The sequence below is a fragment of the Carcharhinus amblyrhynchos genome, unplaced genomic scaffold (genome assembly GCF_965287045.1).
Source record: "Carcharhinus amblyrhynchos unplaced genomic scaffold, sCarAmb.v2.hapA scaffold_61, whole genome shotgun sequence".
In the NCBI taxonomy this organism is placed as follows: Eukaryota; Metazoa; Chordata; class Chondrichthyes; order Carcharhiniformes; family Carcharhinidae; genus Carcharhinus; species Carcharhinus amblyrhynchos.
Window position 1 is genome coordinate 758,724 of NW_027649801.1, and position 27,505 is coordinate 786,228.

Genomic DNA, 27,505 nt, shown 5'->3' on the forward strand with positions numbered 1-27,505 from the left:
ACCATTATGCACACACCCTGCTGTACATCAGGGACACAAGCAGAAATCAGACCAAATGACAGCCCTTAATACTAAGGAGAACTGATCTATATGCTGGCAGTGTGCATTTGCTAAAATAGTTTGCAAATTAGCACAATGGGAGATCACCTATACACAGCAGGGTGATACATCCTGTGTTGTGATTACCTGTCAATGACCTGGGGAACGGAGAAGACAGAGGGAAGACAAAGAAAGAGAAACACATACAAAACACACATCTGAGTTTAGTTGGTGATTGGAATATGCTGGTGCTTTGTTTTATTTCTCACCCTCCCCTTCCACTCATCCCCACCCCCTCCCCCACCTCGCCCTCCCCTCAACCTGTAAACACTATTCTAAATGCAGCGAGTTGACAGGATCAGGTGGTGATGGATGGTCAGCCGACAGTGCGTGCATCCTGCAAAAGCATCTCGGTCTCCAACAGGGACTGCCCGCTTCTGTAGAGAAAGCTGAAGAACACGAGAGGATTCCAAGGTGGCCGACACTTTGTCAGGTAGGTAAGTTCAGGATGAGGACCCCGTAGTCAAATGTAAATTGGATGGTACTGGCGAGAGTTCAATTTCTTTCTGCAGGTCGGACACGTGTGTGAATTTTTGAGACTGTCCCGGATACACTGGCTGCAGAAGATGTGACCGCATTTCGTCGAGACAATAAGCCTTCCACTTTGGACAATCTAGACAAGGACCAAAAATAACATTTGTTTGCACAAGTTCTAGCAGCAGGAGTTCGCCATTTGTGTCTTCGACTAAGATCATGGCAGATCTGAATTGAGCTTAAATTTTACTTTCCTTCCTGTGCCCCACTGTCACCCATAACCTTCAACTTTGCCTCGGCAATCAAAAATCCATCCAATGCAACCTTGAATACATTCAATGATGCAGCTTGCGCTGCACTCTGGGGAGCAGAATGCCACTGACTAATTACCCTCTGAGAAATTCTTCCTCGTCATTCTTAAATGCCAAATGGTATTTGGAAACTGTGCCCCCTAGCTCTAGACTCGCCCACACACTCTCAGCATCCACCCTGTCAAGTCCCTTGGAATTTTACATGTTTCAATATTTCATTCCTCAAAACATCAGTGCAAAGAGCCCAAACTGCTGAACTTTACCTGAAAATATCCCCTTCAACCCAACTTAGACCATAAGATATAGGAGCAGAATTAGGCCATTCAGCCCATTGTCTGCTCAATCATGGCTGATATGATTCTCACACCCATTCTCCTGCCTTCTCCCCATAACCCTTGATCCTCTTATTGATTAAGAACCTCTCTCTCTCTCAAAGACACTCAATGACCTGGCCTCCACAGTCTTCTCCACAGCAATGAGTTCCACAGATTCACCACCCTCTGGCTGAAGAAATTCCTCCTCATCTCAGTTTTAAAGGAGCGTCCCTTCACTCTGAAGTTGTGCCCTCGAGTTCTAGTCTCTCCCATTAGTGGCAACATCCACTCTATCCAGGCCTCTCTGTATTCTGTAGTTTCAATTTGTCCCCCCCATCATCCTTCTAAACTCTATCAAATATAGACCCAGATTCCTCAACCACTCCTTATATGACAAACCCTTCATTCCTGGGATCATTCTTCCAATACAAGCATTTCTCTCCTTAAATAAGAGACCAAAAATGTACACTGTAGGCATGGTGTCATCAATGCCCTGTATAGTTGTAGTATGACTTCTCTAACATCAACATTTTGCCTTCCTAGTTACTTGCTCTACGTGCATGTCAACTCAAACAAGTTTCCCAGCTCTCCTTGGCTGGAGGATAAACTTGAATTCGAGTGTTGTGAACAGGTTAGTTCATTCTAAAACAGATCTGCAAAGCAACTTACAGAAAGTCAGTAATGTATTTGAGGCATCTACAAAAGACGTGCAGGGGGCACAGCTAACCTCAGAGTCTCAAGGCCAGAGCCATACTCTACACCTTCCAAAAGTAGAATCTGAATTAATGAGGCTTGTAGATACAGGAATTTTAGAATCTGTCACCACCAGTGACTGGGCAGGCCCTGACGTGCCTATAATGAAGCAGGATAGTATTATTAACACATTTGCGGAGATTTCAAACCTGCTCACAGACACTCAGTTTGGTTCCACCAGGGTCACTTAGCTCTTCACTTCATTCCAGCACTTGTTCATGTTTGAACCAAACAGCTGAATGCAAAGGTGAGGTGAGAGTGACTGCCCTTGACATCAAGGCAACATTTGCCTGAGTGAGGCATCAAGGAGCCCAAGCAAAAACTGGGAATCACAGATGCTGTCAGACCTACTGAGAGTTTCCAACAGTTTGTTTTTATTTAACATTCTAGCATCCTCAGTATTTTACTTTTAAGGGTATTTCATAGTATAAATTTCTGCTGATTCTCCTTGCTCTCAGCTCTGACAAAAGGTCTTCCAGACTCGAAATGTTGACAGCGATTTATACTATGAGGACGGAGGAGAATGGGACAAGGGAATGTAAATGAGATACAGAAGGCTGAAAGGTTGATTGATAAGAGGATCAGGGTTATTGGGAAAGGGCAGGAGAACAGGGATGAGAAAAATAATCAGCTGTGATTGAACGGCAGAGCAGACTTGATAGACCGAGTGGCCTAATTCTGCTCCTATGTCTTATGATCTAAGGTGCTAAAAGTGTCCATGAAGAATGTGTGAATGGCAGAACAGAGGTACAGATCGTCAAAGGGTTGCTTGAGGAATGGGGTGAAGGTGGAGGGGAGAGTTCATGCTCTGAAGTTGTTGAACTCAATGTTCAATCCAAAAGGCTGTTAATTACCCAATCGGAAGATGAGGTACTGCTCCTCCTTAATTTCTTTGGTTAATTTATCCCCTTCCTAGAATCCTCCTTCCTCACTGGGACTGATCTCTATTGCGAGTCCTGAACTATTTTCATAAATGTCTGACATTGCTGATTAACCATCTTTTCTGCTGAACTCCTTTCCTCATTCACTCCAACCAACCCTGGCCTCATTAATTTGTAATTACCTTTATTTACATTTAACACAGCTGTTTCTGTCCCAAGTTTCACCCACACAAACTGAATGCTAAATTCTACCATGTTATGGTCACTGTTTCCTAGGAGATCAGATTGTTTATTAAACCTGTCTGATTGCACATTACCTGATCCAAACTAGTCTGATCCCTGGTTGGATTGACAGTATTTTGTGGTAGGAAACTGTCCTGAACACAAATTCTTCTTCATGACTACCTTGCCAATCTGATTTTCCCACTCCACTCCAAGATTAAAGTCACCTGTGATTACGTCCTGCCTTTTTTATAGCCCCCATTATTTCCTGATTTATTATTTGCCTTGCTGTATAGCTGCTGCAAGAGGGCCTATGGACTTCTCTTACCAGTGTCGTCTTCCCCATGTTAGTTCTTACCTCCACCCGTATGGAATTACACGTGCTGATCCAAGTACTCTTCTTGCCTACGTATGTATTCCATCTTGCACTAAGAAAGCTACCCCATCATCCTTTGTTTCCTGCCAATCTTTACCAAAAGCCACATCCCCCTGAATGTTTAGTTCCCAAGTTTGATCGCCTTGTAACAGCATCTGTGGTGGCCAGAAGCTCATACTCTAACCACAATTTATGCCATTAATTCTGTTATTTTGTGCTGAATACTACGTGCATTTAAGAGCTGTTAATTTTGCCATTTCTTCCCCCCTTTGATCCTATTTGTTTTTAATGTTTGTACACTTTGTCACTTCCTGTCACACTGATATCATTCCTAAAAAGCTGCCTTGCAATTGCGCAAGGGAGACAGAACAATGTCATTTCTCCACAGATGTTTCTTACCTCACTGTAAGAATCCATGCAAATGGGACAGCTAATTGTTCCTGAGGAAGACCTGCGGCAAGCAAGATTTTTAACAGATCTGCCAAAAATAGAAACAAGTTCAGACAGGTTATTCTAACAATGCAGTTATTGTCTTTACTAATATTGTCCCCATCTCCTCGCTGGGGTTACTGTTTCGAAAATGCAGTAGCTTTTCTACAGTAGCAAGGGTGGCACAGTGGCTAGCACTGCTGCCTCACAGCACCAAGGGCCCAGGTTCAATTCTGGCCTCAGGTCACTGTGTGGATGTTCGCCCTGCGTCTGCATTGGTTTCCTCTGGGTGCTCAAGTTTCCTCCCACAGTCCAATTAGGTGGATTGACCATGATAATTTGGCCCGAGTGTCAGGGGATTAGCAGTGTAAATATGTGGGGTTATGGGAACAGGGCCTGGGTGGAATTGTGGTCGGTGCAGATTCAAAGGATCGAATGGTCTCCTTCTGTACTGTAGGGAGACTATGAAGACAAGACAGTTTGTTTACTGTCAAAGCACCAGACTGACCAGTCCAAGAATGGCAGCATCAAAAGTAGAACACCTGAAGCAAATATTAGCAGATGCACAAAATGCATGGGGTAGCATAGTGCCTCACAGCACTTGGGATCCAGGTTCGATTCCCGGTTTGGGTTACTGTCTATGTGGAGTCTGCACATTCTCCCCATGTTTGCGTGGGTTTCCTCCAGGTGCTCCCACAATTTCCTCCCACAGTCTGAAACACGTACTGGTTAGGTGCATGGGCCATGCTAAATTCACGCTCAGTGTAGCTGAACAGGTGCCACAGTGGGGCTACTGGAGGATTTTCAGTAACTTCATTGCAGTGTTAATGCACTTGTGGCTAATAAGTCACAAATAAGTGCATTGTTTGTCACTTATTTGTGACTAATAAGTAATAATAATAGAAGGCAAATGGGACTGCAACAGACAGGGAAGTGGAGAGTCCAAATAATCTAATAAACTCTGCCACCAGTTGAATTCAATGTTGTCCTGACCTAATTTATAGAGCCTTAAAGACTTCAGATAGACAGGAAGGCTTCAAAAGAACATTTCACACACCTCCCAAAGTTGGGTACCCTTGCTAAAAGGTTGCATCAAAGACATCCAATTATTGTCAAGTCTAGCAAGTACTGACAGGAACACCACTATCTGCAAGCCATTCCAACTTGGAATGACAGCGTTGCCCTTGCACTGGGTCAAAATTCTGGAGCTCCCAACTGGGCAGCATTTTGGGAATACAGCAGTTCAAGGCAGCTCACTGACATCTTTTCAATGGGATTATGCTTGGACAACAATTACTTGCTGATGTCCATGGCCCATGAACGAACAAAGAAAGGTGGCTAAATGTGTTTGGAAGGGTAGCAGCAAGGTCAGGGAACACTGCCGCAGAAAAAATTCCCAGTTGCTCAGAAAGCCCCTTTGTTGTGAACAGGCTGCTCACAGAAAAATTTAAACTAACATCTGCATTTTTTTTAAGAAAGGACCCATTAGCCTCACTTTCCCAACACCAAATGTAAAGCGCACCTAGTAATACATCCACAGGAATCTGACACAGAATCCTTAATCCTCCCAATGGACCTTATGGTCACAGCTGACTGTAAATTGAGACACTCAGGTTATTCAACGTACCACACTGGGCTTGATCAAAATCCTAGTCCAAGAGATGGAAGGGCCGTGGAAATAAATTTCTAAACTTAAGCAGATTCCTACCAGTCAGCGGAAAATACAACCTGGTCAATACTGTTATTCAGAGATCCAATCTGGTACCAAAACATTACAACCTTGTTAAAAAAGGTGCAAAGCTAAGCCCAGCAACTTCAGGACAATCCATTTAACCTCAGAGGCAGGGAAGGTTCTATGAACAATAACTCCCGACAATAAGTCGCTTGGGGAAATATGGGTACATTTGGAGCCAGCACAGATTTGTCGAGGGCAAACTTTGTTTCGTTTGGAGCTTCTTAATGAAGTCTGGCAGGGAAGGCTGATGAGGGCAATGCTGTTGAATAACTGCTGCATAGATTCCCAGAAGTCATTTAGTAAAAGTACAGCACAACAGACCTATTGGAAAAGTTATAGCTCATGGAATAAAGAGAGAATTGTTGAGTGACAGGAAGCAGAGTAAAGATTTTTGGACCAGAGAAAAGTGGAGTCTTTGGGATCAGTGTTAGGACCTTTGCTCTTCCTGACATATATTAATGATCTGTACCTTGGTGTATGGGCACAACTCCAATCTTTATCAAAGATTTGAAACTTAGAAGCATTGTGAGCTGTGAGGAGGATAATGTCGAATTTCAAAAGGACGTAAACATGGTATTGGAATGGGCAACAGATGTTGGATGAATTCAATATAGAGAAGTGTGAAGAGATTAGTACAGGGAAGATCCACAAGAACGATCCCATGGGGGAAAAACTTCAGTCTGTCGGTTGATTGAGGAAGTTGGGACCATTTCCTATGGAGAAGAGAATATTGAGAAAATTTGACAGTTGTTCAAAATTGAGGGGGGATCTAAACAGAATAGATAGGAAAAAAGTGTTCCCATTGGTGAAAGGATCAAGAAAGATCCAAGAAAGAGTTGCAGAGGAAACAATGGTGACACAAGGATAATTTTCTCCACGCAGCAAGTGGAATGTACAGGCTGAGAGTTTCTTTTTATTCGTTCATGAGATATGGGTATCGCTGGCTAGGCCCAGCACATATTGTCCATTCCAAGTAGCCCTTGAGAAGGTGGTGGTGAGCTGCCTTCTTGAACTATTGCAGTCTGTGTGCCGTAGGGACTCCAATAGTGCTGTCAGGGAGGGAGCTCCAAGATTTTGACCCAACTACAGTGAAGGAATGAGGATAGTTTGCAAGTTGGAGGGGGACTTGCAGGTCATGTTTCTCTATGCATCTGTGCCCTTATCTCTCTAGGTGGTAGAAGTGGTGGCGGGTTTTGAAAGTACTGTTGAATGAGCCTTGCTAAGTGCTGTGGGTCACTGGTATTGGAGATGAATGTTGAAAGTGGTAGACTGAATCAAGCAGGCTGCATTGTTCTGGATAGTGTCGAGCTTTGCATGATGCCATGGCATAAAATGCGAGACTACCAATAGGTCAGTGGGCTGTCACATGATCATCTGAAGAAAAATCAATTCAGCTGCGCTCAGTGAAGCTGCCAGTCAGCCCTCGCTGTCTACCACGTGACAGGAACAAGCTAGCAGTTCCTTTTCACATGCACCAGAGAGAGCCTGAATATAGTCGCTTACCCTCACTTATGCAGATGGGAAATAGTTAGCGGTGTAAAAGACAGAATGTCTCTCTCAGGGCTTAATTCCAATAAGAATACCAGAGCCAGAGCCAATTTGAAGCCAGCTGCAGTACAGGAGCCTGTGGGTTCGACTCACTACAAGCACACAATCTAGATTGACACCAACGTGGTAAAGGGAGCACTTCATTGTCAGATGTTGGATTTTGGATGAGACATTAGCTTGAGGCCCTGCCTTTCCTCAGATGGAAATGCAAGTTCCCATGATGTTACTCAGGAGAGAGTCTCCTCACAGGTATTTGTCCTTCAACCATTTATCACCAAAATGATCAGGTTATCACATTGCGCAAATAGCAAATTGGTCACAATGCTTCCGATATGACAGCGGCTGTAAAGCACTTTTGTATATCCTGAAGTTGTGTCATTTCTTTTTACCTTAAGCTTTTGTTACACAGTGCAGGATGAAGACAATTTCCCTGAGGTACAGCTGCTGCACTTGTTACAGACAGGCTGCTACTCCCATCTGCTCTGGTGTCTTCTTCGTCACTGCAGAGAATACAGCTGTCTGACAGCATTCTGCCCGGCTGATCATCAGCAGAACTTGGCTGACTATTTGAAGAGGAGAGATCTGCAAAAATGACGATGTGCAGAATGTTCTGCTATTACTTTGATCCATTAAGTTAAGATGTGTTTTTATAAAAACAGCTCACTAGATGCTTTACTGGATTTGGGAGTAAAATGGGACAAGTATCCAATCCAGTTTGTGAAGAACACACATGCACATCCCCTCCTCCCCCACCTTTAGCTTGCTACATTTTTGATAGCGATATTTGGACTATGGAAGTTAGCACAAAGCAAGGCTTCCACTGACAAAAGCCTTTCATCCCAATACTTTTGTGAACACACAGCCAAGCTCATTCAAATGAAATGACAATATAGGGCAAAAAAATTCAACTGGCAGTGAACAAAAGAGCCAATTTATCCGTTGTCAATTTTCATAAGACTATAAAGAGTACACAGGAGGTGGTGGGGGGGCTTCCTATGTTTAAAAAAAACTCTATTATTAACGGTTGGCTTTTGAGAAGGGGATAAGCAAGGGGAGATGCATATAGTACCAAATTATTCTTTAAACAATGGGCTGCATTATGTTCAACTCAGGATTTTGGTCTGTTAATATCAGGCCCAAACACCACCTTCCCTATTTAATATCGATTATTGCTCATTTAACAAATACAGGCTCATGAACATCCAAAACAAACTAATTAAAATGAGAAATTTAGATTAAAATGGCAGTTTACATTTACACTGTACCTCAGTCACTTGATTCAAACATCTGAAAGCACTTGATACAACTCATAACAATGATCATTGTATGTGAAATCACAGGAACAAACACGCAAACCAGGATATCTAAATTTGGTGGTGACGCAAAGGTAGGTCGGAAAGTACGTTGAGAAGAGGGCACAAAGTCTACAAAAAGAGTGAACAAAGCTGACAGATGAAGGATTTGGGAAAAAGTGAATTTGTTCACTTTGTCTGGAAGAATAGAACAGTACATTAGTAAATTGGAGGGAAGGATCTGTATGCCACCCCGGCACAGTGGTTAGCACTGCTGCCTCTCAGCACCAGGGACCCAGGTTTAATTCCTGGCTTGGGTCACTGTCTGTGTGGAGTTTGCACGTTCTTTGTTAACGTGAGTTTCCACTGGGTCCTCCGGTTTCCCCTCAGTCCGAAGGATGTGCTGGTTAGGTGCATTAACCTGAACAAGTGGCAGGCTGTGGCAACTAGAGGAATTTCACAGTAACTTCATTGCAGCGTTAATGTAAGCCTTACCTGTGACTAATAAATAAACTCCTACTTTACGTGAATCACAAAATGTTAGTATGCAGGCATAGCAAGTGATTAGGAAGGTTAATGGGATAGTTGCATTTATTGCAAGAGAAATGGAGGGGTTGCTCCAGCTATAATAGGTCCTCAGAGAGTGTGTATCTGGAATACCGTGCACAGTTTTGGTCTCCTTATTTAAAAATTTGTATTTGTAATTGCATGAGAAGCTACTCAGAGGGGCTCACTTCACTGATTCTTGGGATGAGTGTGGTTACCTTAGGAGGAAAGATGGAGAAAGTTGGGTCTGTATCCATTATAGTTTAGAAAAAGGAATTGATATTCATGAAACATACAACATCCTAAGAGGACCTGATGGGGAGGATGCTGAGAGGATGTTTCCCATGTATATGGTGAAGGAACAGTTTAAAAAGTAGTGGTCTCCCATTTGAGACTGCGATAAGGAAAAACTTGTGCCCTTGGAGAGCTGTTATTCTATACAATTCGCTTCTCCAGAGAGCAGTGAGGGTTGTGTCACTGAACGTACTTAAGGCCAGCTTAGTTTTTTTTTTAGACAGACAAGGGAGTCAAGGGTTACGGGGATTAGACAAGAAATTAAAGTCGAGTCGCTATCAGATTAGCCATGATCTTACTGAACGGCAGAGCAGGCTCAAGGGACCAAATTGCCTACTCTGGCTCCTAAATCTTGTTTTCTTGTGAAATGAGCAATTTAAATAGTACATCTGCTTGCAATTGATTCACATTCTCACACTAAACAAAAGCGTGGGCATATTTGCAGAATATACTGAATAAAACAAGATGTCTTCATTTGCTGAACTCACCTTCATCCACAATCTGGACAACACACAAGATTAGGTTGAAAATAAAGAGAGAAGTAGATTAGACAAGGCAAGATGCAGCAAAAGTCAATTTATTCATACTGCTTTATGTTTGTTTCACAATCTATTACCTGCATTTTTCTGCATTGCCAAGTATTCTTGATTAGAGAAAATAATGCTAAACTAGAGAACTCATTTACAGATTCAGGATAACAAACATTAAAATTTGCATTGCTGAAAATGCTGGCCAAGACGTACTGCGCTTTCCTCCCACCCCTGCTTGGGTCTGTGAACCAGGAAGAACAAAGTCCACTTCAGTGGGACGCAACTGAACAAGCAAAGGGCGAAATCAAACCACAGAACTGCAATGTTTATGCAACTGAGAACAGGCAGTTGTGTTTTCAGTTTTTCAAACTGATCAATAGCTATTAGAGAAATAAAGTAGAGCAGCTTAATAACAGTGCCTTGTAACATTTGTTAAGGGCCTCAGAGCACGTTGCACTGTAAGTCTTCCTTAAGCAAGAATCAGAGGAGATTAAAGAGTTGAATGTTGCTAGATTCTATTCGTTTGCAACATGGGTGTCACTGGCAAGACCAGCAATTTTTTGCATACCTCTCAAGTGCCCTGAATGACTTGCTAGGTGAGGGCAAAGAAGAATTAACCATGAGTGGAACAAGTCCTATGTAGGCCAGGTACTGATAGTAATTTTTGTCCTCGAAAAGGACAATGAACCAGTTGGTTAATTACACTGAACTTTCTGGTCAATTTCATTGCCTGCAGCTCTTTAGAAAAAGCCTCAATTCAGTCTCAAATGACAATGGGTTTTAAGAACATAAGAACATAAGAAATAGGAGCAGGAGTAGGCCATCTAGCCCTTCGAGCCTGCCCCGCCATTCAATAAGATCATGGCTGATCTGTCGTGGCTCAGTTCCACTTTCCCGCCCTCTCCCCATAACCCTTAATCCCCTCTCTTATCAAGAACCCATCAACCCGCTTCTTAAAAATATTTGCTTATGACACTACTACTGACCGAATTCCTGAGTAAGGTCTGGTCACGCAAACTGATTCTTTATGTAAGCACGGACTTGAGAAGGAACTAGCAAGTTGTAACGACTACTCTCCAAACTCAAGTTACTGCCAATACTGCATGCAGACTTTCGTAAATATAGTTATTTTGTCAGAATTACTTTTGTTGAGTCTTTCTACCACAGTCAAGAAGCAGGAAAATTTCCACTTCAACATTTGGCGCCGCGAAGCAGAAACCAATACCCTGAGTGAATTCTGTGAGGGACTGAAGAAGTGATCGAGCCATGACCCGGACGGAAGAGACGGACGCTGGCACAAGGTACGATTCACCCTGGTCTCTCCCTTTCTCTCGGAAGGATGCTACGACCCCTCGTCCCTGACGGAAGACGCTAACAGGTAACAGTATTCAAATCCAAATTGGACTGAGTAGCGTGTTTAGGGTCAGGGACCTGATTGTAGCCAGCCTAAAGTCAGGGACCCCTTGATCTCGTTTTAGATCTGGATCAGGATTACACAGGCTTGGTTTGGGTCGGGAACCCTGAGATTTGATTTTTGTATTAGTTTGGGTCGGGGACCCTGTGATTTGATATTTATTAGTTTGGGTCGGGGACCCTGTGATTTGATTTTTGTATTAGTTTGCGTCGGGGACCCTGTGATTTGACTTTTGTATTAGTTTGCGTCGGGGACCCTGTGATTTGACTTTTGTATTAGTTTGGGTCGGGGGCCCTGTGATTTGACTTTTGTATTAGTTTGGGTCGGGGGCCCTGTGATTTGATTTTTGTATTAGTTTGGGTCGGGGACCCTGTGATTTGATATTTATTAGTTTGGGTCAGGGACCCTGTGATTTGATATTTATTAGTTTGGGTCGGGGGCCCTGTGATTTGATTTTTGTATTAGTTTGGGTCGGGGGCCCTGTGATTTGATTTTTGTATTAGTTTGGGTCGGGGACCCTGTGATTTGTACTCATGCTTTACGGAAATGCAAACCTCTACATTACTGGTCTAGCAACATAACCACTGCACCAATTATAGATACTGGATTTGCACTGTCCATGAGAGGAAGTCCTCTGATGATTTAGGTATTGAGCAAAGTTCCAGGAGCTGGAGTTGACACTTGATGCTAATCTCTTTAAATCCGAGATCAACAGAAAGTGAATGATCAAAGTCTTAAGGTTGCTCTGTATTATGCACTTGTGATAGACAGGCTTACAACTAGTCAACTGTAATTTGCAAAAGCATGGTTGGCAAACCCTTGGAAACCTCAACAAAGGGAACCTGAGAGTGACAACAACTGGACAAAGCATGGAACTTGTATCCATGAAAACAATATTCTTGCAAACAAAGCAACTCAGTGGTAATGCACAGGTGAGTCATTACAAGTACTGTCTATAACTGAAGCAGGCAAGGTAATAATTGGCGAAGGGTTCATAGATGTAATCTATGGGCAGCACGGTAGCACAGTGGTTAGCACTGCTGCTTCACAGCTCTAGGGTCCTGGGTTTGATTCCTGGCTCGGGTCATCGTCTGCGTGGGTTTCCTCCGGGTGCTCCGGTTTCCTCCCACAGTCCAAAGATGTGTGGGTTAGGTTGATTGGCCATACTAAGAAATTTCCCCTTAGTGTCCAGGGGTGCGTAGGTTAGAGGGATTAGAGGGTATAATATGTAGGGATATGGGGGTAGGGTCTGGGTGGGATTGTGTTCGGTGCAGACTCGATGGGCCAAAGGGCCTCTTTCTGCACTATAGGGTTCTATGGTCGAATTGAATTCCCATTTTAATAAGGGCTATTGATCCTCAATTTAAAATGGAATTGTTAAAATGGAATTGTTAAAATGACTTGCCAACATTTGCAATGGAAACTGCCCACTTCAAGCTGTTATACTGAAATCATTGGGAGAAGGGTCTAATAACTCGAAATTTCTCCTTTACTGAATGAGCATAGATTACTGTGCACATACCCAACCCCATGAGATATTGGGCAGTGGCATCTAAAATGTTAGATCAATGACAATACTGAAGACTGCAACAGGAAAAAAAACACCTCACCATCTTCACTACTATGAAAATTGGTGAGAAACACGCATTCATTTTTTAAAATTCAATGGGGAGGGTTTTTTGGTGACAAACAGAATTCCGAAGAACTGTCCGTCTCCAACAGATATTGCTGCTGTGCTGCAAGCTTCTCTTTCAATCTTCACACTTACCTCCAGATAGAACTGATAGACCACCCAGCCAATCACTGCACTGCGACAAGCCAAGAAGTCGAGCTCATCACCACTTACCTCAACAGAGTCATTATTGGTTAGATCGACAACCACAGGTTCAGAGGATTCACAGGTCAGGTCAACGACCTCTGCACCTGAGGAGGCCAAACAAAGAATGCTGTCGAATTTGGATTTAAAACAAAACACATTACAGATCATAAACACAGGTAAAACAAACAATAATTTTCCAGCACAAAAATACTAGGAGATACATAGGCTGCATCCTAAGCTTTTGTATTTCCCATACAAAAATAAATGACTTGCAAGCAGGCTGAAGTCCCCCAATTTTAAACAGAACCAAATGTAGCATACAAACGATGCACATCTTAATTTTCTGACATTTTTGGTAAATCCAACAACTTTCCATTTTCACACATCACTACTACATCAGTATAATTGGTCAATGTAGCAGTAAAGCCTACGCCAATCGTTGCTCAGTGGTGGAGTTCCTCACTTCAAATGGTAAGCTGTCGATTCAAGTTCCAATCCAAAGACACGAACTTGTGATCCAAGTTAACAGTACACTGGAAGTGCTACACTGTTGGAGTTGCTCTTATTCAGACTACATACTCATTCAAAGCCACGCCTACTCTCTTGGATGGATGTGAAAGATCCCATGGCATGACTGGAACAGTGTCCTGGCAAATATTTATCCCTTTAGCAACATCACAAAATTAGACAGTGATTTCTGTTTCAAATATTCAATTATCCCTTGAAAACTTACAATTCATTCCAAACCACACCCTGCGTATCCTCATCTTTCCCTTTAATCTTTTGTGATTGCTTCAAAGTAAGGATTCATTGTCACAAACAGAGAAGGAATCTTTGCCTATTCTTCACATGAAAAGCCTTCTGAATTGTAAAGTCTTTGGTTGTTTTTTTTTAAAAAAGTCTTGGGTGTTTCTTTTTGCCATTAGAAATTGATTACTTCTCACTCTCAAGCTAGATTTTTTTCTTATTCTTATCTCCTATTTTTGGGACCCAGTGGAAATTGGGTCAAATTACTGATAGCCCAACAGTAGAACTCTCATCTGGCGTCAGAGATTGATACTCAGAATTCAGTTATGGTAGAGCAGCGATTTGCCCCAACAGCCAGGACAAGCTTCAACAGTGAATCCCTTAACCAGAATCCCTAAATCTTTCCACATTCATAGGATGATGAATCCTATGATGATCCTGCAACTGAACTTGTAACAAAAAAAAACAGCTGGTGTTCTTGTCTTTCGAAAGCAAAGTAGTCACTAAGTACACATTGGTATGTGTGCTCTCATCTCCTCCCCCCCGAGGGATTCATCCTTGGTTCTCTTCTGCTTCTCACCGACATGCTGCTGAGTGACATCTTCCAAAAGCACATTATCAGTTTCCACATTTTCTTAGACAGACATTCAGAGCTGAGGATGACCGCCTCCCACTCCAGGACTGAGGGTCCTGAGGTGACTGTCCAATGCTGGATCCACACACAGGCCACAGGTGGGGTAGGGAGTGTTTGAAGTGGTGGGTAGGTGGATGGGGTGCTCTGATGGGGCTCCTTCAGATGTTTGCACTTGGCCTTCACCTAGGCCTGCGAAGGCATTCAAAATAGTTGGCACCTTCACGGATGCTTTTTCTCCCGTTTAGTTGATCAAGAGAATTTCACAAATTGGTCAGGATATTGCAATTTTTCAGGAAGACTTGAAGAATGTCTCCTAATTGTTTTTTCTACTCTCACAGGAAGCACTTTCCATGAGAGCTCAGAATACATGGCTTGTTTCACCTTTTTTGTGTCAGGCATGCAGACAATGTGTTCCTTAACAATGACCAAGACCTGGATACCAGGGATGCAGGCCCAAGATAAGACTTTGATATTGGAGTGTCTATCCTGTAGGATTGTGCAGGGGCATTGTTGGTGATATTTCTCCAGTGATTTAAGGTCTCTGCTGCAGACACTGATAATAACTAGTTCTATCACACCATGACCTCTCTCGACTCCTTCACCGTTAAATTTGACTGCTTATCCAACATCCAGGGTCAGGAGAAATTTCCTCCAATTTGATACTGAAAAGACTGCAGTCATTGCTTTCAGCCGACAGTCTGTGCAGCCTCAATGGGCTGAATGGCCTCTTTCTGCACTGTAGGGATTCTATGACGACTCAGTCCCTACTCCAAACTCCATTCCCCTCTCCATCACCCCACTGTGTTCACTGACTCGCATTGGTTTCTGCTCAAGCAACGCCATGATTTTAAAGTTGTCTTCCTTGTTTTAAATTCCTCCTTGGCGCACTCACCCCACAAACTCTAATCTCTGCCAGCTTCCTCATCCTCCAAGATCTCCACGCCTAATTCCTACATTGAGTATCTCTGATTTTAATTGCCCCACTATTGGTGGTGACGCCTTTGTCGAGGTCCCAAGCTGTGGAAACATCTCCATAAACCTCGCAGTCTCTGGACTTTGCTTTCCTCCCCTCCTTTGAAACACTCGATTAATCCACCTCTTAGACCATGCGAGCTAAAATCTCCTTTTAAGTTAAAAGTTAAGTTTATTTATTAGTCACAAGTAAGACATACATTAACACTGCAATGAAATTACTGTGAAATTCCTAGTCACCACACTCCGGCCCCTGTTCAAGTCAATGCACCTAACTGCAGTTCTTTTGGACTGGAGGAGGAAACCGGAGCATCCAGAGGAAACCCATGCAGACATGGGGAGAACGTGCAAACTCCACACAGGCAGTGACCCAAGCCAGGAATCGAATCTGGGTCCCTGGAGCTGTAAATCAGCAGTGCTCACCACTGTGCCACCCTTTTGCTCTTTATATGGCATTTTGTTTAATAATGCTCCTGTGAAGCACCTTGGGATATTTTATATTCAATGCATTGTACAAGTTGTTACTGTAATAAATCCAATAGGAAATACAAGAGAAACATCTAGAGACTGGTTAGAATGTGGAAACTTTTACCACAATGGAGTAGTTGAGGTGAATATCATAGGTCATTTAAGGGGAAGTTAAAGAGAGAAAGGAATAGAATGATTTGCTGATAGCGAGAAGAGAGATTGGAGGAAGCTTGTGTGGAGCGTAGGCATTCTTACGGACTATGTATAATTACTCTCCCTCATCCCTTTTTTTTTTAAATCTAGGTACTTGTCTGTGATAGATTATGGTATTTTAATGGAATGGAGTCTACATCTTCCTTGCAATAACCATAAGCTGATATGTCTTAACCAGGCAGTAGCTGCTTTATCAATGTTTACACCAGGCAGAGTGGCAAAATATTGCTCAGTAGTGCAGGACTTGCAGTTCCACATTTACAGGTTAAAACGACTTCCCAGAGAGAAATTTGCCACATCAAAATTAACGTATTATAGATAGTTAAACACCAGAGTGAAAAATCTCTCTCCGACCATCTGTAACAAAGCTGCTTTCATTTTCTCCACGTAACCGTGGTCCAACGATTCACAAGCTTAATCATGAACTGTACAAAGGTATCTATTCAAATCTGTACTTGAAGTACAAGCAGAAAATTCCCAAATTAATTTCATTAACACACTAGGATGTAGCACATGCTACTCAACACAAAAAAAAATTGGGTGGCACAGTGGTTAGCACTGCTGCCTCAACATCGGGGACCTGAGTTCAATTCTGGCCCCCAGCCACTTCTTGTGTAAAGGCAAATTGAACATCAGCGGTCGCATTTTACCACCAAGCGTTTTCACAGTAACAATCTTTCATTGGTTTGGTTTCACCCACAGGAAGGTTTGGAGAAGACAAACCTAGCTCCTTACCAGTGTCTACAATTTCTGCCTCCGGTTCAGCTGGTTCTGATGATCTGCGTTGGCGACGCACCCGTCTGTATTGCTGAGAAGGCATCATCCTACGTTTTCTGTGTGCCTGAAAAATATAAACCCATTTACAGTTTACAGACTAGATGACAATGGCACGATCGGCTTTTCTCCTTTACTCTCAATTAGATAAATCTTTCAACAAAACAATGGTTTCCAGCCAATTCTGGATTGGATTCTGCAGTTTGAGAACATGGTTAAGGAGGGATCTTGCTTCAGTATAGAAAATGTTAAGTGACTTAAATGGAGGAAAACTTAGAATATATTTTTAAAATAATGAGAACCAGATGATTAAAAATTGAATTTTAGCCAAGTGTGAAAAGTAAATTCCTTACATGAATGCCTGGAATGCTCCATGGGCCAGAGCAAAGGTACAAGCTTTAGGGACCTTCACAGCTTGAACAGTTGTACTCCAGGGACAAGCTCTGTTGGTCTTTTCCCCACTATACAGGTTGCAAAGGGGATTTATCAGAACAAAATTGGGGAAACAGCTTGAACCATGTGAAGAATTGAACGAAACTGGGATTATTCTCCTGAATAGTGAAGATTAATAGGATATTTAATAGACTCAGAATTGTGACAGTTTTGATCAAGATAGATCAGGAAATTCTTTCACTATGGGGGCGTTGGTTGGTAACTAAAGGGCACAAGATAACTGACAGAAGAACCAGGAGAATATTTTTTTCCTTTTTACACTAAGTCACGATGATCTGGAATAAACTGCCTGAAAGGCTGGTGGTAACAGATTCAAGAATAAATTTTGAAATGAGAACTGGATACATCTGAAAAAAACTGTCGGGTATCGAGAAAGAGGAAGTGGGATTAGCTCTGGTAAAAAAGCTAGCGTAGGCACAATAGGCTGAATGGATTCAATGGTCAAATGGCATGCATAAAAGTTATCTCTTCGGCTTCTTTGGATTAAACTGCTTGCGAAATACGATTACACCAAGAGCAAACAGCAATAGCTGGAGGGGCAAAGTGACATGGTTCAAATGGTGCAGCAGCTCACTAAACTACAGCACCAAGTGACAGGTCTTGTGGTCGAGATGCTGTATACCGCGTGTTGGCGGATTTAGAATATTGTTTTCAACCAGAACACCCACATGGGTTTAACCCCAAAATATCAAAGGCTACAAAAAGATTAAATTCTCTGCAGTAGGAATTGGCTGCAGACTATTATCTAGATGCGTTTTGAGGTGCTGGCTTTTTTGTTCAATGTCTTCCATTACCACAACAATATTGGGGAAAGGACGGAGTGGTGGCATTGTGGTTAGCACTGCTGCCTCAGCGCCAGGGACCTGGGTGCAATGCCAGCCTGGGCTCACTGTCTGTATTGAGTATGCATGTTCTCCCCGTGTCTGTGTAGGTTTCCTCTTGGTGCTCCGGATTCTTCCCACAGCCCAAAGATGTGCTAGTTAGGTTGATTAGCGATGGTAACTTGCCCCTTAGTGTCAGCGGAACTAGGGGATAAGGACTGTGCAGAATTGTCTTCAGTGCTGGCTTGATAGACCCAATGACCTCTTTCCGCATTGTAAGGATTCTATGATTTTTTTTAATTCCCCAGAATTTCCTGTCTCAAAGGAGTCCACATTTACTTTACTTTTAAGCTGTGTTTCTATATTGCTTCCTAGTTTACATTCACTCTAATCCCCCCTCGACCAACACGTCAGTCACCCTTTGCTCATTATCCAAACCCTCCCAATTCTCAGGATTATTCTTCCTTTTGACAATACTACACTTTCCTTTTAATCTAACACTGACTTTAGCTGCTCCCTTTAGCCTCAGCTGTAGTGTTTTTCCAGTGGAATTTCTATTCCTTAAAATATATATTGAGAGATATGAATTTATTTCAAATGTTGGCCATTATTAATCTACCAAATTTTTAAAATCTAATTTCCCGAACTATTTAAGCCAACCTGCCCCAAGCAAATTTGTGGAAAGCCAGTAGCAAAGGAAAGGCTCCAACGTTCGACTGAATCACATCACTCAAACTTTTTTCTTATCCATATGGCTGAGGAAGCAGTTATAGTCTGACTTCAAGCTTAACCATCATTCAACAGCCTCAGCTGATGCAGTGTGAATAGTGATGCCATGATCTCTTTGGGCAGGAGATCAATATGTGGCCAGTGGTCTGATTTTGATTGCTACTGTCACAGTTTGAGCTGTTTCCCTTGTGGAACAAGTGGCCACATACCCCCCAGCCAATCCTCAAGCACTGCCTCCAGATTCTCTATGGCAAGTTGGAATCTGGGACTTCACCACTTGGGTCTGTTACCAGGTTGTGGTTGGTGAATTTCTTACAGCCAACAAGAAAATTTGTGATCGAGAAGAGTGACGATCAGTTAAACTTAAGGAGATGTTACCCATTGTATTATGATCAATCTTCCATGGAAGAACCAATGCAGTGATAGGACCCATGCAGCTTTCAACGTTAGAGGTTTACATATTCAAGTCCGTCACCATCAGTTTTATTTAACATACCAAACCTACTTAATCTGGTTTATTATGTGAGGGGCTAAATTAAACATCTGAGAAGGTTGTTTGCTCTCAAGGGCAGTGAGTAGGTTTTTAAGAAACTCATTTATGGGATCTAGGTGTCGCTGGCTATTGTCCATCCGGAGTTGCCCTTGAGAAGGTGATGGCGAGCGGCATTCTTGAACTGCAGCAGTGCCTCAGGTATAGGTATTCCCACGGTGCTGTTGGGAAAGGAGTTCCAGGATGTTGACCCAGCAACTGTGAAGGAAAGGTGTTCTATTTCCAAGTCAGGATGTTGAGGACTTGGAGGGGAAATTCCAGGTGATGGTGCTCCCATGTATTTGCTCCCCTTGTCCTTCTAGATAGTTGTGGTCATGCATTTGGAAAGTGCTGGAGCTCCTGAGGGCAGCAGGATGGGTAAATGAGACAGTTAAGACACATTGAATGCTTGCCTTTGCTAGCCGAAGTATAGAATCCAAGAGCAGGAAGGTTATGGTAGAGTTGCATGAAACACTTGTTCGGTCACAGTTAGAGTACTGTGTGCAGTTCTGGTCACTGCACTGTGGGAAGGATGTGATTGCACTTGCGAGGGTGCAGAGAAGATTCATCAGGGCATTACCTGGGCTGCAGTGTTTCAGCTATGAAGAGGGGCTGGGTTGAGCAGGGAAGGCTAAGGGGGACCTGATTGAGGTGTACAAAATTATGAGGTTATAGAGAGGGCAGATAGGAATTTTTCCCTTGGTAGAGGGATTGATAACAGCACAAACTTAAGGTAATAAACAGAAGGCTTAGAGAGGAGTTAAGCAAAAACTTTTTCGTCCAGAGAGTGGTGGGAATCTGGAACTCACTGCCTGAAAGGGTGATAGAGGGGGAACCCTCAACAGTTAAGATGCATTTAGATGAGCACTTGAAACACCACTGCATACAAGGCTATGGACCAAGTACAGGAAAATGGAATTAGAATACATTGCTGTTTGATGGCCAGCACAGACATGATGGGCCACATGGTCTCTTTCTGTGCTGCAAAACTCTGACTTTATTACCTTCTGAAAACAAGTCCCGTCTCTATTGATAACACCAACATTGAAACCCATCTAAGCAGACTTGAAACCCTTTCTGCAATGAGAAAAATTGGTGAACTTTGTACCTACTCATCCAAAACATCACAGATGGAAAGTAGAAGCCTTTTTAAGCATAGGTATACAGAAACTAGTTTGTCTGATCACTTTGTCATTTAATCATTGTATCCCAAATAACATCCTAGTAAATCTACGCTGTATCCCTTCCAAGGCCATTATATTTCTCCTAAGCTGTGCTGCCCAGAATTTCTCCCTGTACTTCAACTGTCTCACCAGAGCCAAAACATAGCTCATGCCACTGTATTCTCTTCCACCAGATAAAGGTCAAAACTGTGCTCCCCAACTTCACATCATGGGGTCACAGGTTCAAAGTGAGGGGGGGAAGGTTTAACTCATAAGAATCTAAGAAATAGGTGGAGTAGGCCAACTAGCCCTTCGAGCCTGCCCCGTCATTCAATAAGATCATAGCTGATCTGAAGTGGATCAGTTCCACTTTCCTGCTTTCTCCCCATAACCCTTAATTCCCTTGTCTATCAGAAACCTATCTACCTGTGACTTAAATATGTTTAGCGAGGTGGCCTCCACCACTTCAACGGGCAGAGAATTCCAGAGATTCACCACCCTTTGAGTGAAGAAGTTCCTCCTCAACTCCGATCTAAACTGCAACCCCCCCCCCCCCCCCTTACCTTGAGGCTGTGCCCTCTAGTCCTGCTGTCCTTTCTAAGCAGGAAGAATCTATCCCCTTCATTATCTTACACGTCTCTATAAGATCCCCCCTTCAGAGGGACGTATTTTACACAGAAGGTGGTGGGGGCCTGGAACGCACTGCCAAGCAGGCTGGTGGAGGCAGACACACTGGAATCGTTTAAGACTTACCTGGATAGTCACATGAGCAGACTGCAAATGGAGGGATACAAACAAATGGTCTAGTTGGACCAATGAGCAGTGCAGGCTTGGAGGGCCGAAGGGCCTGTTTCCTGTGCTGCATTGTTCTTGACATATCATAAGACATGTCACCCAGTGCCCAGCCAAATGTTCTGGGGGCATGGGTTCAAATCCCACTATGACAGCTGATGGAATTTAAATTCAATTAATAAATCCGGAATATAAAGCGAGTCTCAGTAATGGTGACCAGAACAACCATCACCAATTGCTGTAAAAACCCATCTAATTCACAAATGTCCTTTTGGGAAGGAAATCTGCCACCCTTACTCGGTTTGGCCTACATGTGATTCCAGACCATTAACAATGTGGCTGACTCTCAGATCAAGGGTAATCAGGGATGGGCAACAGATGCCCACATCCCTTGAAGAATAAACAAAAAAAACAAAAATGGGTTTAAACAGCTAATTAGGCAGATTTAAATTAAAAGCATATTACCAAAAAACCTGAGCTGTGGGTTCAACTGTAGTGCATTCAGTGGCAAAGTTAGGACACAGACTGTAAAGTAAGTGAGTATTAGTACTTACTGTGCTCATTGTGTTCTGAAAATTAAAATTGAGATGTGAAGAATTAAAAGTTTTTCATCAGTTAAACTCAAGGGATGTCTTCCGACCCAGTGCTTAACTTCTGATCTGCCACATGTCTTCTGCCTGTAGATCTGGCTTCACTTAATTTATAGTTAATATTAAAATGTCCTTTGCTCCGTCAAATGAGATTCACAATCTTTGATTAAGTTGGCAATGCTTTGGAAGAGACAATCTACCAGGATGTATCGCAGCAGGACAGGACTTAGGGGTACGCTGTGTTAAAAAGAGAAAAAAAAAGACTTGCATTTATATAGCACTTTTCACAATCGCAGGACATGCAAAAGTGCTGCACAGTGAGTCAAGTACTTGCCAAGTGTAGATACTGTTGCAGCATGGAAAACAGCAACCAACTGATGCACAGCAAGGTACCACATACAACAATAGGATAAATTGTTACAGTTCAGGGGGTCAAATTCCAAAATCTTATGGAGGACGCCTGAATCATAAGTTATGCACCTTGAATTTGACGAGGATAAGCATGATAGCTTTCACTTCAGGTAGGGTTCAAAAAACCCATTAGGGAGCTTTGATAAAAGTTTGAGAATATAGCTGACGTGTATGGAAAGAATATTAGCAATAAATGGGCGGCATGGTGGCATAGTAGGTAGCACTGCTGCCTCTCAGCGCCAGGGATCTGGGTTCAATTCTGGCCTCAAGTGACCATCTGTGTGCAGTTTGCACATTCTCCCCATGTCACCCTGGGTTTCCTCCAGGTGGTCCAGCTTCCTCCCATAGTCCAAAGATGTGCGGGATAGGTTGATTGGCCATGCTAAATTGCCCTCAGTGTCAGGGGAATTAGCATGGTAAATACAAGAGGTTACAGGGATGGGGCCTGGGTGGGTTTGTCGTCAGTGCAGTTTGATGGGCCGAATGGCCTCCCTCTGCACTGTGGGGATTCTATGATTCTACAGATATTCCCCACACCCTTGCTCAATGGAAAATCCAATGCCAATAAGTACAGGTAATTACAAATTAAAACAAAATAGTTGCTATAATGTACAACACTTAAAGATACCTAATGCATTCCAATCAAACCAAAAGCCTTGCCATAGACAAAACCTTTTAAACAGGTTCAATACAGCAAAGTCTACTACTCACAATGGAAACTGAGTCCTTTGGTTGAAGTCTGCAGTTCTCTAGATTCACTTTGAACAGTTTGAAGACAAGGCAATTTCCCAAAGCACCAGAGATATTCTGGTCCAGCTGCCAACAGCAGATTTTGACCCTTTAGCAAAACAAGATCTTGTTTTCAGCTAAGTAACAGAACTTCCAAAGAAAAAGCAGGGAGAGAGAGACTTCTGCTCAGCTTGCTATTTCTGTTAAAAAGCAACTGCAGCTCAGAACTGAAAATGAAACCTTAAACTCACTGGAAAAGAAAACTGTCCAAAAAGCTCACAACTGTCCTCTATGTGATTAAAGGTAGACAAATTAGGAGTATAGAAACACAGAGGGACCAGGGAGTGCAGGTTCACAAATCCATGAAGGTTGCAACACAAGTGGAGAATGTTGTCAGGAAGGCTTATGGAATGCTAGCCTTTATAGGAAGGGGGATAGAGTTTAAAAGCTGCCGTCTAATGCTTCAGTTGTATAGAACGTTGGTTAGACCGCATTTGGAGTACTGCGTCCAGTTCTGGTCACCTTACTACCGGAAGGATGTGGAGGCTCTGGAAAGGGTGCAGAGGAGGTTTACCAGGATGTTGCCTGGCATGGAGGGGCTGGGATACGAGGAAAGGTTGGAGAAACTGGGACTGTTCTCCTTGGAAAGACGGAGATTGAGGGGGGACATGATAGAGGTATATAAGATACTGAAGGGAATAGACAGAGTCAATAGTGAGAGACTGCTCCCTAGATTGGTAACAAATACAAGAGGACATGATTTAAGGGTGAGGGGGGAGAGATATAATTTGGATATGAGAGGAAGGTTCTTTATGCAGAGAGTTGTGGGGGTATGGAACGCGCTACCGAGTAGGGTGGTGGAGGCGGGAACGTTGGACTCGTTTAAGGTTCAGTTAGATAGGCACATGAGTGAAATGAGGATGGAGGGTTATGGTAGGGGTATTAAATAAGGGTTAGAACCTCGGGAGAGACCGGAAAGGCAGGCTTGTGATTAACGTTTTTGTCTTTTATTCCGCAGGTGGAGGTCCACCTCGTTGTCAAACGAGGGGCATGCACACGGTGGGTCGTGCGTGGGCTACTCTTGGAGGTTCCAGGAGTGGCCTAGTACTTCGTGTCGGTGTGTGTGCTTGATCCTGGACCGGTAGAAGGGCGCCGCAACAGCTCGGTGGCTAGCACTGCTAGCTGTGCAGATACATGGATTTGGGCCTGTGTCTGTGGGAGTTTGTGCATTCTCCCTGTGGATGCGTGGGTTTCCTCCGGGCGCTCCGGTTTCCTCCCACACCCCAAAGATGTGCTCTTAGGCTGATTGGTTTTACCAAAGTGACACTATTCTCCCCTGAATCTGGCTAAGTCAGGGGTTCTATTCGTAGACACGCAGGGTAGAATAGGTGTAGGGTGATGCGGCGGCGCGGGCTTGTTGGGCTGAAGGGCCTGTTTCCCGTACTGGGTTGTTCTTTGTTGTCCTAACAATGCATGATCGTAAAACTAATCTCAGAGTAAACACAAACAATTCCATTGAAACCACTTAAATGGCAATAAAAGGATTCATCGTAGTCAGCCCAGCAACATAATGACATCAGCTAAGGTTATGAGCTGAGAAACACTGACAAAACTGCAGAAATCATGATTTACAAAAAATCTGTTAATGGTATGCTACCATCACAAGATGAACAGATAATTTTTTTAGTGAGGACGCTTAAGAACATAAGAAATAGGAGGAGTAGGCCATCTAGCCCTTCGAGCCTGCCCCGCCATTCAATAAGATCATGGCTGATCTGTCGTGGCTCAGTTCCACTTTCCCGCCCTCTCCCCATAACCCTTAATCCCCTCTCTTATCAAGAACCCATCTACCAGCTTCTTAAAAGTATTTAGCGAGGCAGCCTCCACCACTTCAACAGGCAGAGAATTCCAGAGATTCACCACCCTTTGAGTGAAGAAGTTCCTCCTCAACTCCGTTCTAAACCGCCTCCCCTTTATCTTGAGGCTGTGCCCCCTAGTCCTACTGTCTTTGAGCGGGAAGAGTCTCTCCACCTCTATCCTATCCATCCCATTCATCATCTTATACGTCTCAATGAGATCTCCCCTCATTCTTCTAAACTCTAACGAGTACAAGCCTAATTTATTCAGCCTCTCCTCATAGCTCAACCCCCTCAACTCCGGTATCAGCCTAGTAAACCTCCTCTGCACTCCCTCCAAGGCCAAAATATCCTTGCGCAGGTGCGGCGCCCAAAACTGCACACAGTACTCCAGCTGCGGCCTCACCAGTGCCCTATACAGCTGCAGCAAGACCTCCCTACTTTTATATTCAATTCCCCTCGCTATGAAGGCCAGCATCCCATTCGCCTTCCTGACCACCTGCTGCACCTGCAAGCTGGGTTTTTGCGACTCATGCACAAGGACCCCGAGGTCCCTCTGCACCGTCACCTGCTGCAGTTTTTCGCCACGTAAGTAATAGTCCTTCCTACCATTCTTCCTACCAAAGTGGACCACCTCACACTTGCCAACATTAAATTCCCTTTGCCATTTCCTGGCCCATTCGCCCAGCCTATCTAGATCCTTCTGCAGACTCTCCACACCCTCCGCACAATTTGCCTTTCCCCCAATCTTGGTGCCATCAGCAAATTTTGACACCCTACACTCGGTTCCCTCCTCCAGATCATCTATATAAATGGTAAATAGCTGAGGCCCCAGCACCGACCCCTGGGGCACCCCACTAGTCACCAACCGCCAATCCGAATAGCACCCATTGACCCCCACTCTCTGCCTCCTACTTGACAACCAATCCTCTATCCACGCTAACACCCTACCCCCAACTCCATGCCCCCTGACCTTCTGCAATAAGAGACAAAATATTGATCAGGACACAAGGTGAATTCCCTGTGCTTCTTTGTCATCATGACATGGAAACTTATGTTCACTGGGGAAGACAGAGCAAATAAATCGCAGGATTCCGACAGTGCAGGAGGCCATTCAGCCTTTCAAGTCTGCACCAACACCACCCCACCCCAGCCCTATCCCCTTAGCTCCATGTATTTATCTTGCTAATCCCCCTAACACTAAAGGGTCAATTTACCATGTCAAATCCACCTAACTTGCATATCTTTGGACTGTGGGAGGAAATCGAAGCACCTGGAGGAAACCCATGCAGTTACGGAGAGAATGTGCAAACTCCAGAGTCACCCTAGGCTGGAATTGAAAACAGGTTTCTGGTGTTGTAAGGCAGCAGTGCTAACCACTGTGCCACCCTGGATTATAAAGGTACATAACACAAGTACAGTCCCTCAAACTTGTTCCACAATTTAATCAGTTCATGCTGGTCTATTTTGCATCTTGCCCTTGATCCTTATCCCAGAGCTTCCTAGCAGTTTGCGAATTCAAATACATACTATTTTTCAGTATGTGCTTCCCAAATGTGTTCTCGGTTACTGTCTGTAGACGGTAGATCACTTCTATTTCACAAGATAGCCAGGAAACACAAGCCTGTATTTGCTGAGATTGCCAGTGAGGTGCTCTTGCTAAAGTGCAGTGATGTACAAGAGTGTTTCCAGGAGTAGGAAAAGGCTGGAAAGTGATGCGAAGTGGTTTTGATCATCCACCCTTCTAAGAATCAATGTGCATTTCCACAAGTCCCATTCACACGTCTCAAAACTGTACACAATTTAAAGCACTTCTGAAAATATATTTTCTTGCGCACAAGGTCCCACAAAAGAGATGAAATTTCAGATGTTCATTGCGTTACAAATAGAATGCCAGAGTCTATAGTACAGAAGGATATCATATGGCCCAGAGTCCATGCCAGCACTCTGGAGCGACCCCATCAGCCTCATTTCCTACAGTCCTGCAAGTGCCTATCCAATTCACTTTTGAAGTCATTAATAGTCTCCATTTCCACCACCTTCCTGGGCTGAGTTCTAAGTCATTATGATTTGCTGTATCACAGAAATTCTTCCACACATCCCACTCAATTCTTGCACCAAATATTAAACTTGTGTCTGCCCCCCACCCCCCCCCCCCCCCCCCCGCCCCAAGTCCTTGTAGTAACACAGAGTTATTTGTCAATCTTAACTAAACCGGTCATAAACCGGTTAACTAAACTGGTTAACTAAACTTAACTAAACCGGCATCTGCCCTTAAACTCCTTTGCTCCAAGGGAGAATAACCTCAGCTTCTCCAAGCTAACGTTGTGACAACATCCTCATCACTGGAGCCAGGCTGGTAAATCTCCTCATCACCACCGCCAGAGCCCTCATATCCTTCCTAAAATATGGTGACCAGAATTGGATGCAATGCTTAGGTCAAACCAGAGCTTCATAAAGATTGAGCATAAATTCCCTGCTTTTGTACTCAATGCCTCTATTTCTAAAGCTCAAGACCCAGTTGCTTTTCTGGGCAAATCATGAGAACTCACCTGCTCGTCCTTGGATAACGCCATGGAATTCTTTT

The 27,505-nt window shown here is 43.5% G+C and overlaps 1 protein-coding gene across 1 annotated transcript in view; it reads right to left on the reverse strand.

Moving 5' to 3' along the window:
- Window positions 1-355: 355 nt before the first annotated feature.
- Window positions 356-27,505, reverse strand: part of rnf4 (ring finger protein 4) — a 45,802-nt gene continuing 18,652 nt past the window's right edge. Inside the window, exons 2-9 of the mRNA XM_080182520.1 lie at window positions 21,887-22,159; window positions 20,382-20,454; window positions 16,807-16,912; window positions 13,065-13,141; window positions 9,763-9,775; window positions 7,532-7,724; window positions 3,830-3,908; window positions 356-712 (exon numbers count right to left, since the gene is read on the reverse strand). Coding sequence (XP_080038646.1) covers window positions 563-712; window positions 3,830-3,908; window positions 7,532-7,724; window positions 9,763-9,775; window positions 13,065-13,141; window positions 16,807-16,912; window positions 20,382-20,432 — 669 coding nt within the window. The 5' untranslated portion in view covers window positions 20,433-20,454; window positions 21,887-22,159 and the 3' untranslated portion in view covers window positions 356-562. The remainder of the gene's footprint in view (window positions 713-3,829; window positions 3,909-7,531; window positions 7,725-9,762; window positions 9,776-13,064; window positions 13,142-16,806; window positions 16,913-20,381; window positions 20,455-21,886; window positions 22,160-27,505) is intronic.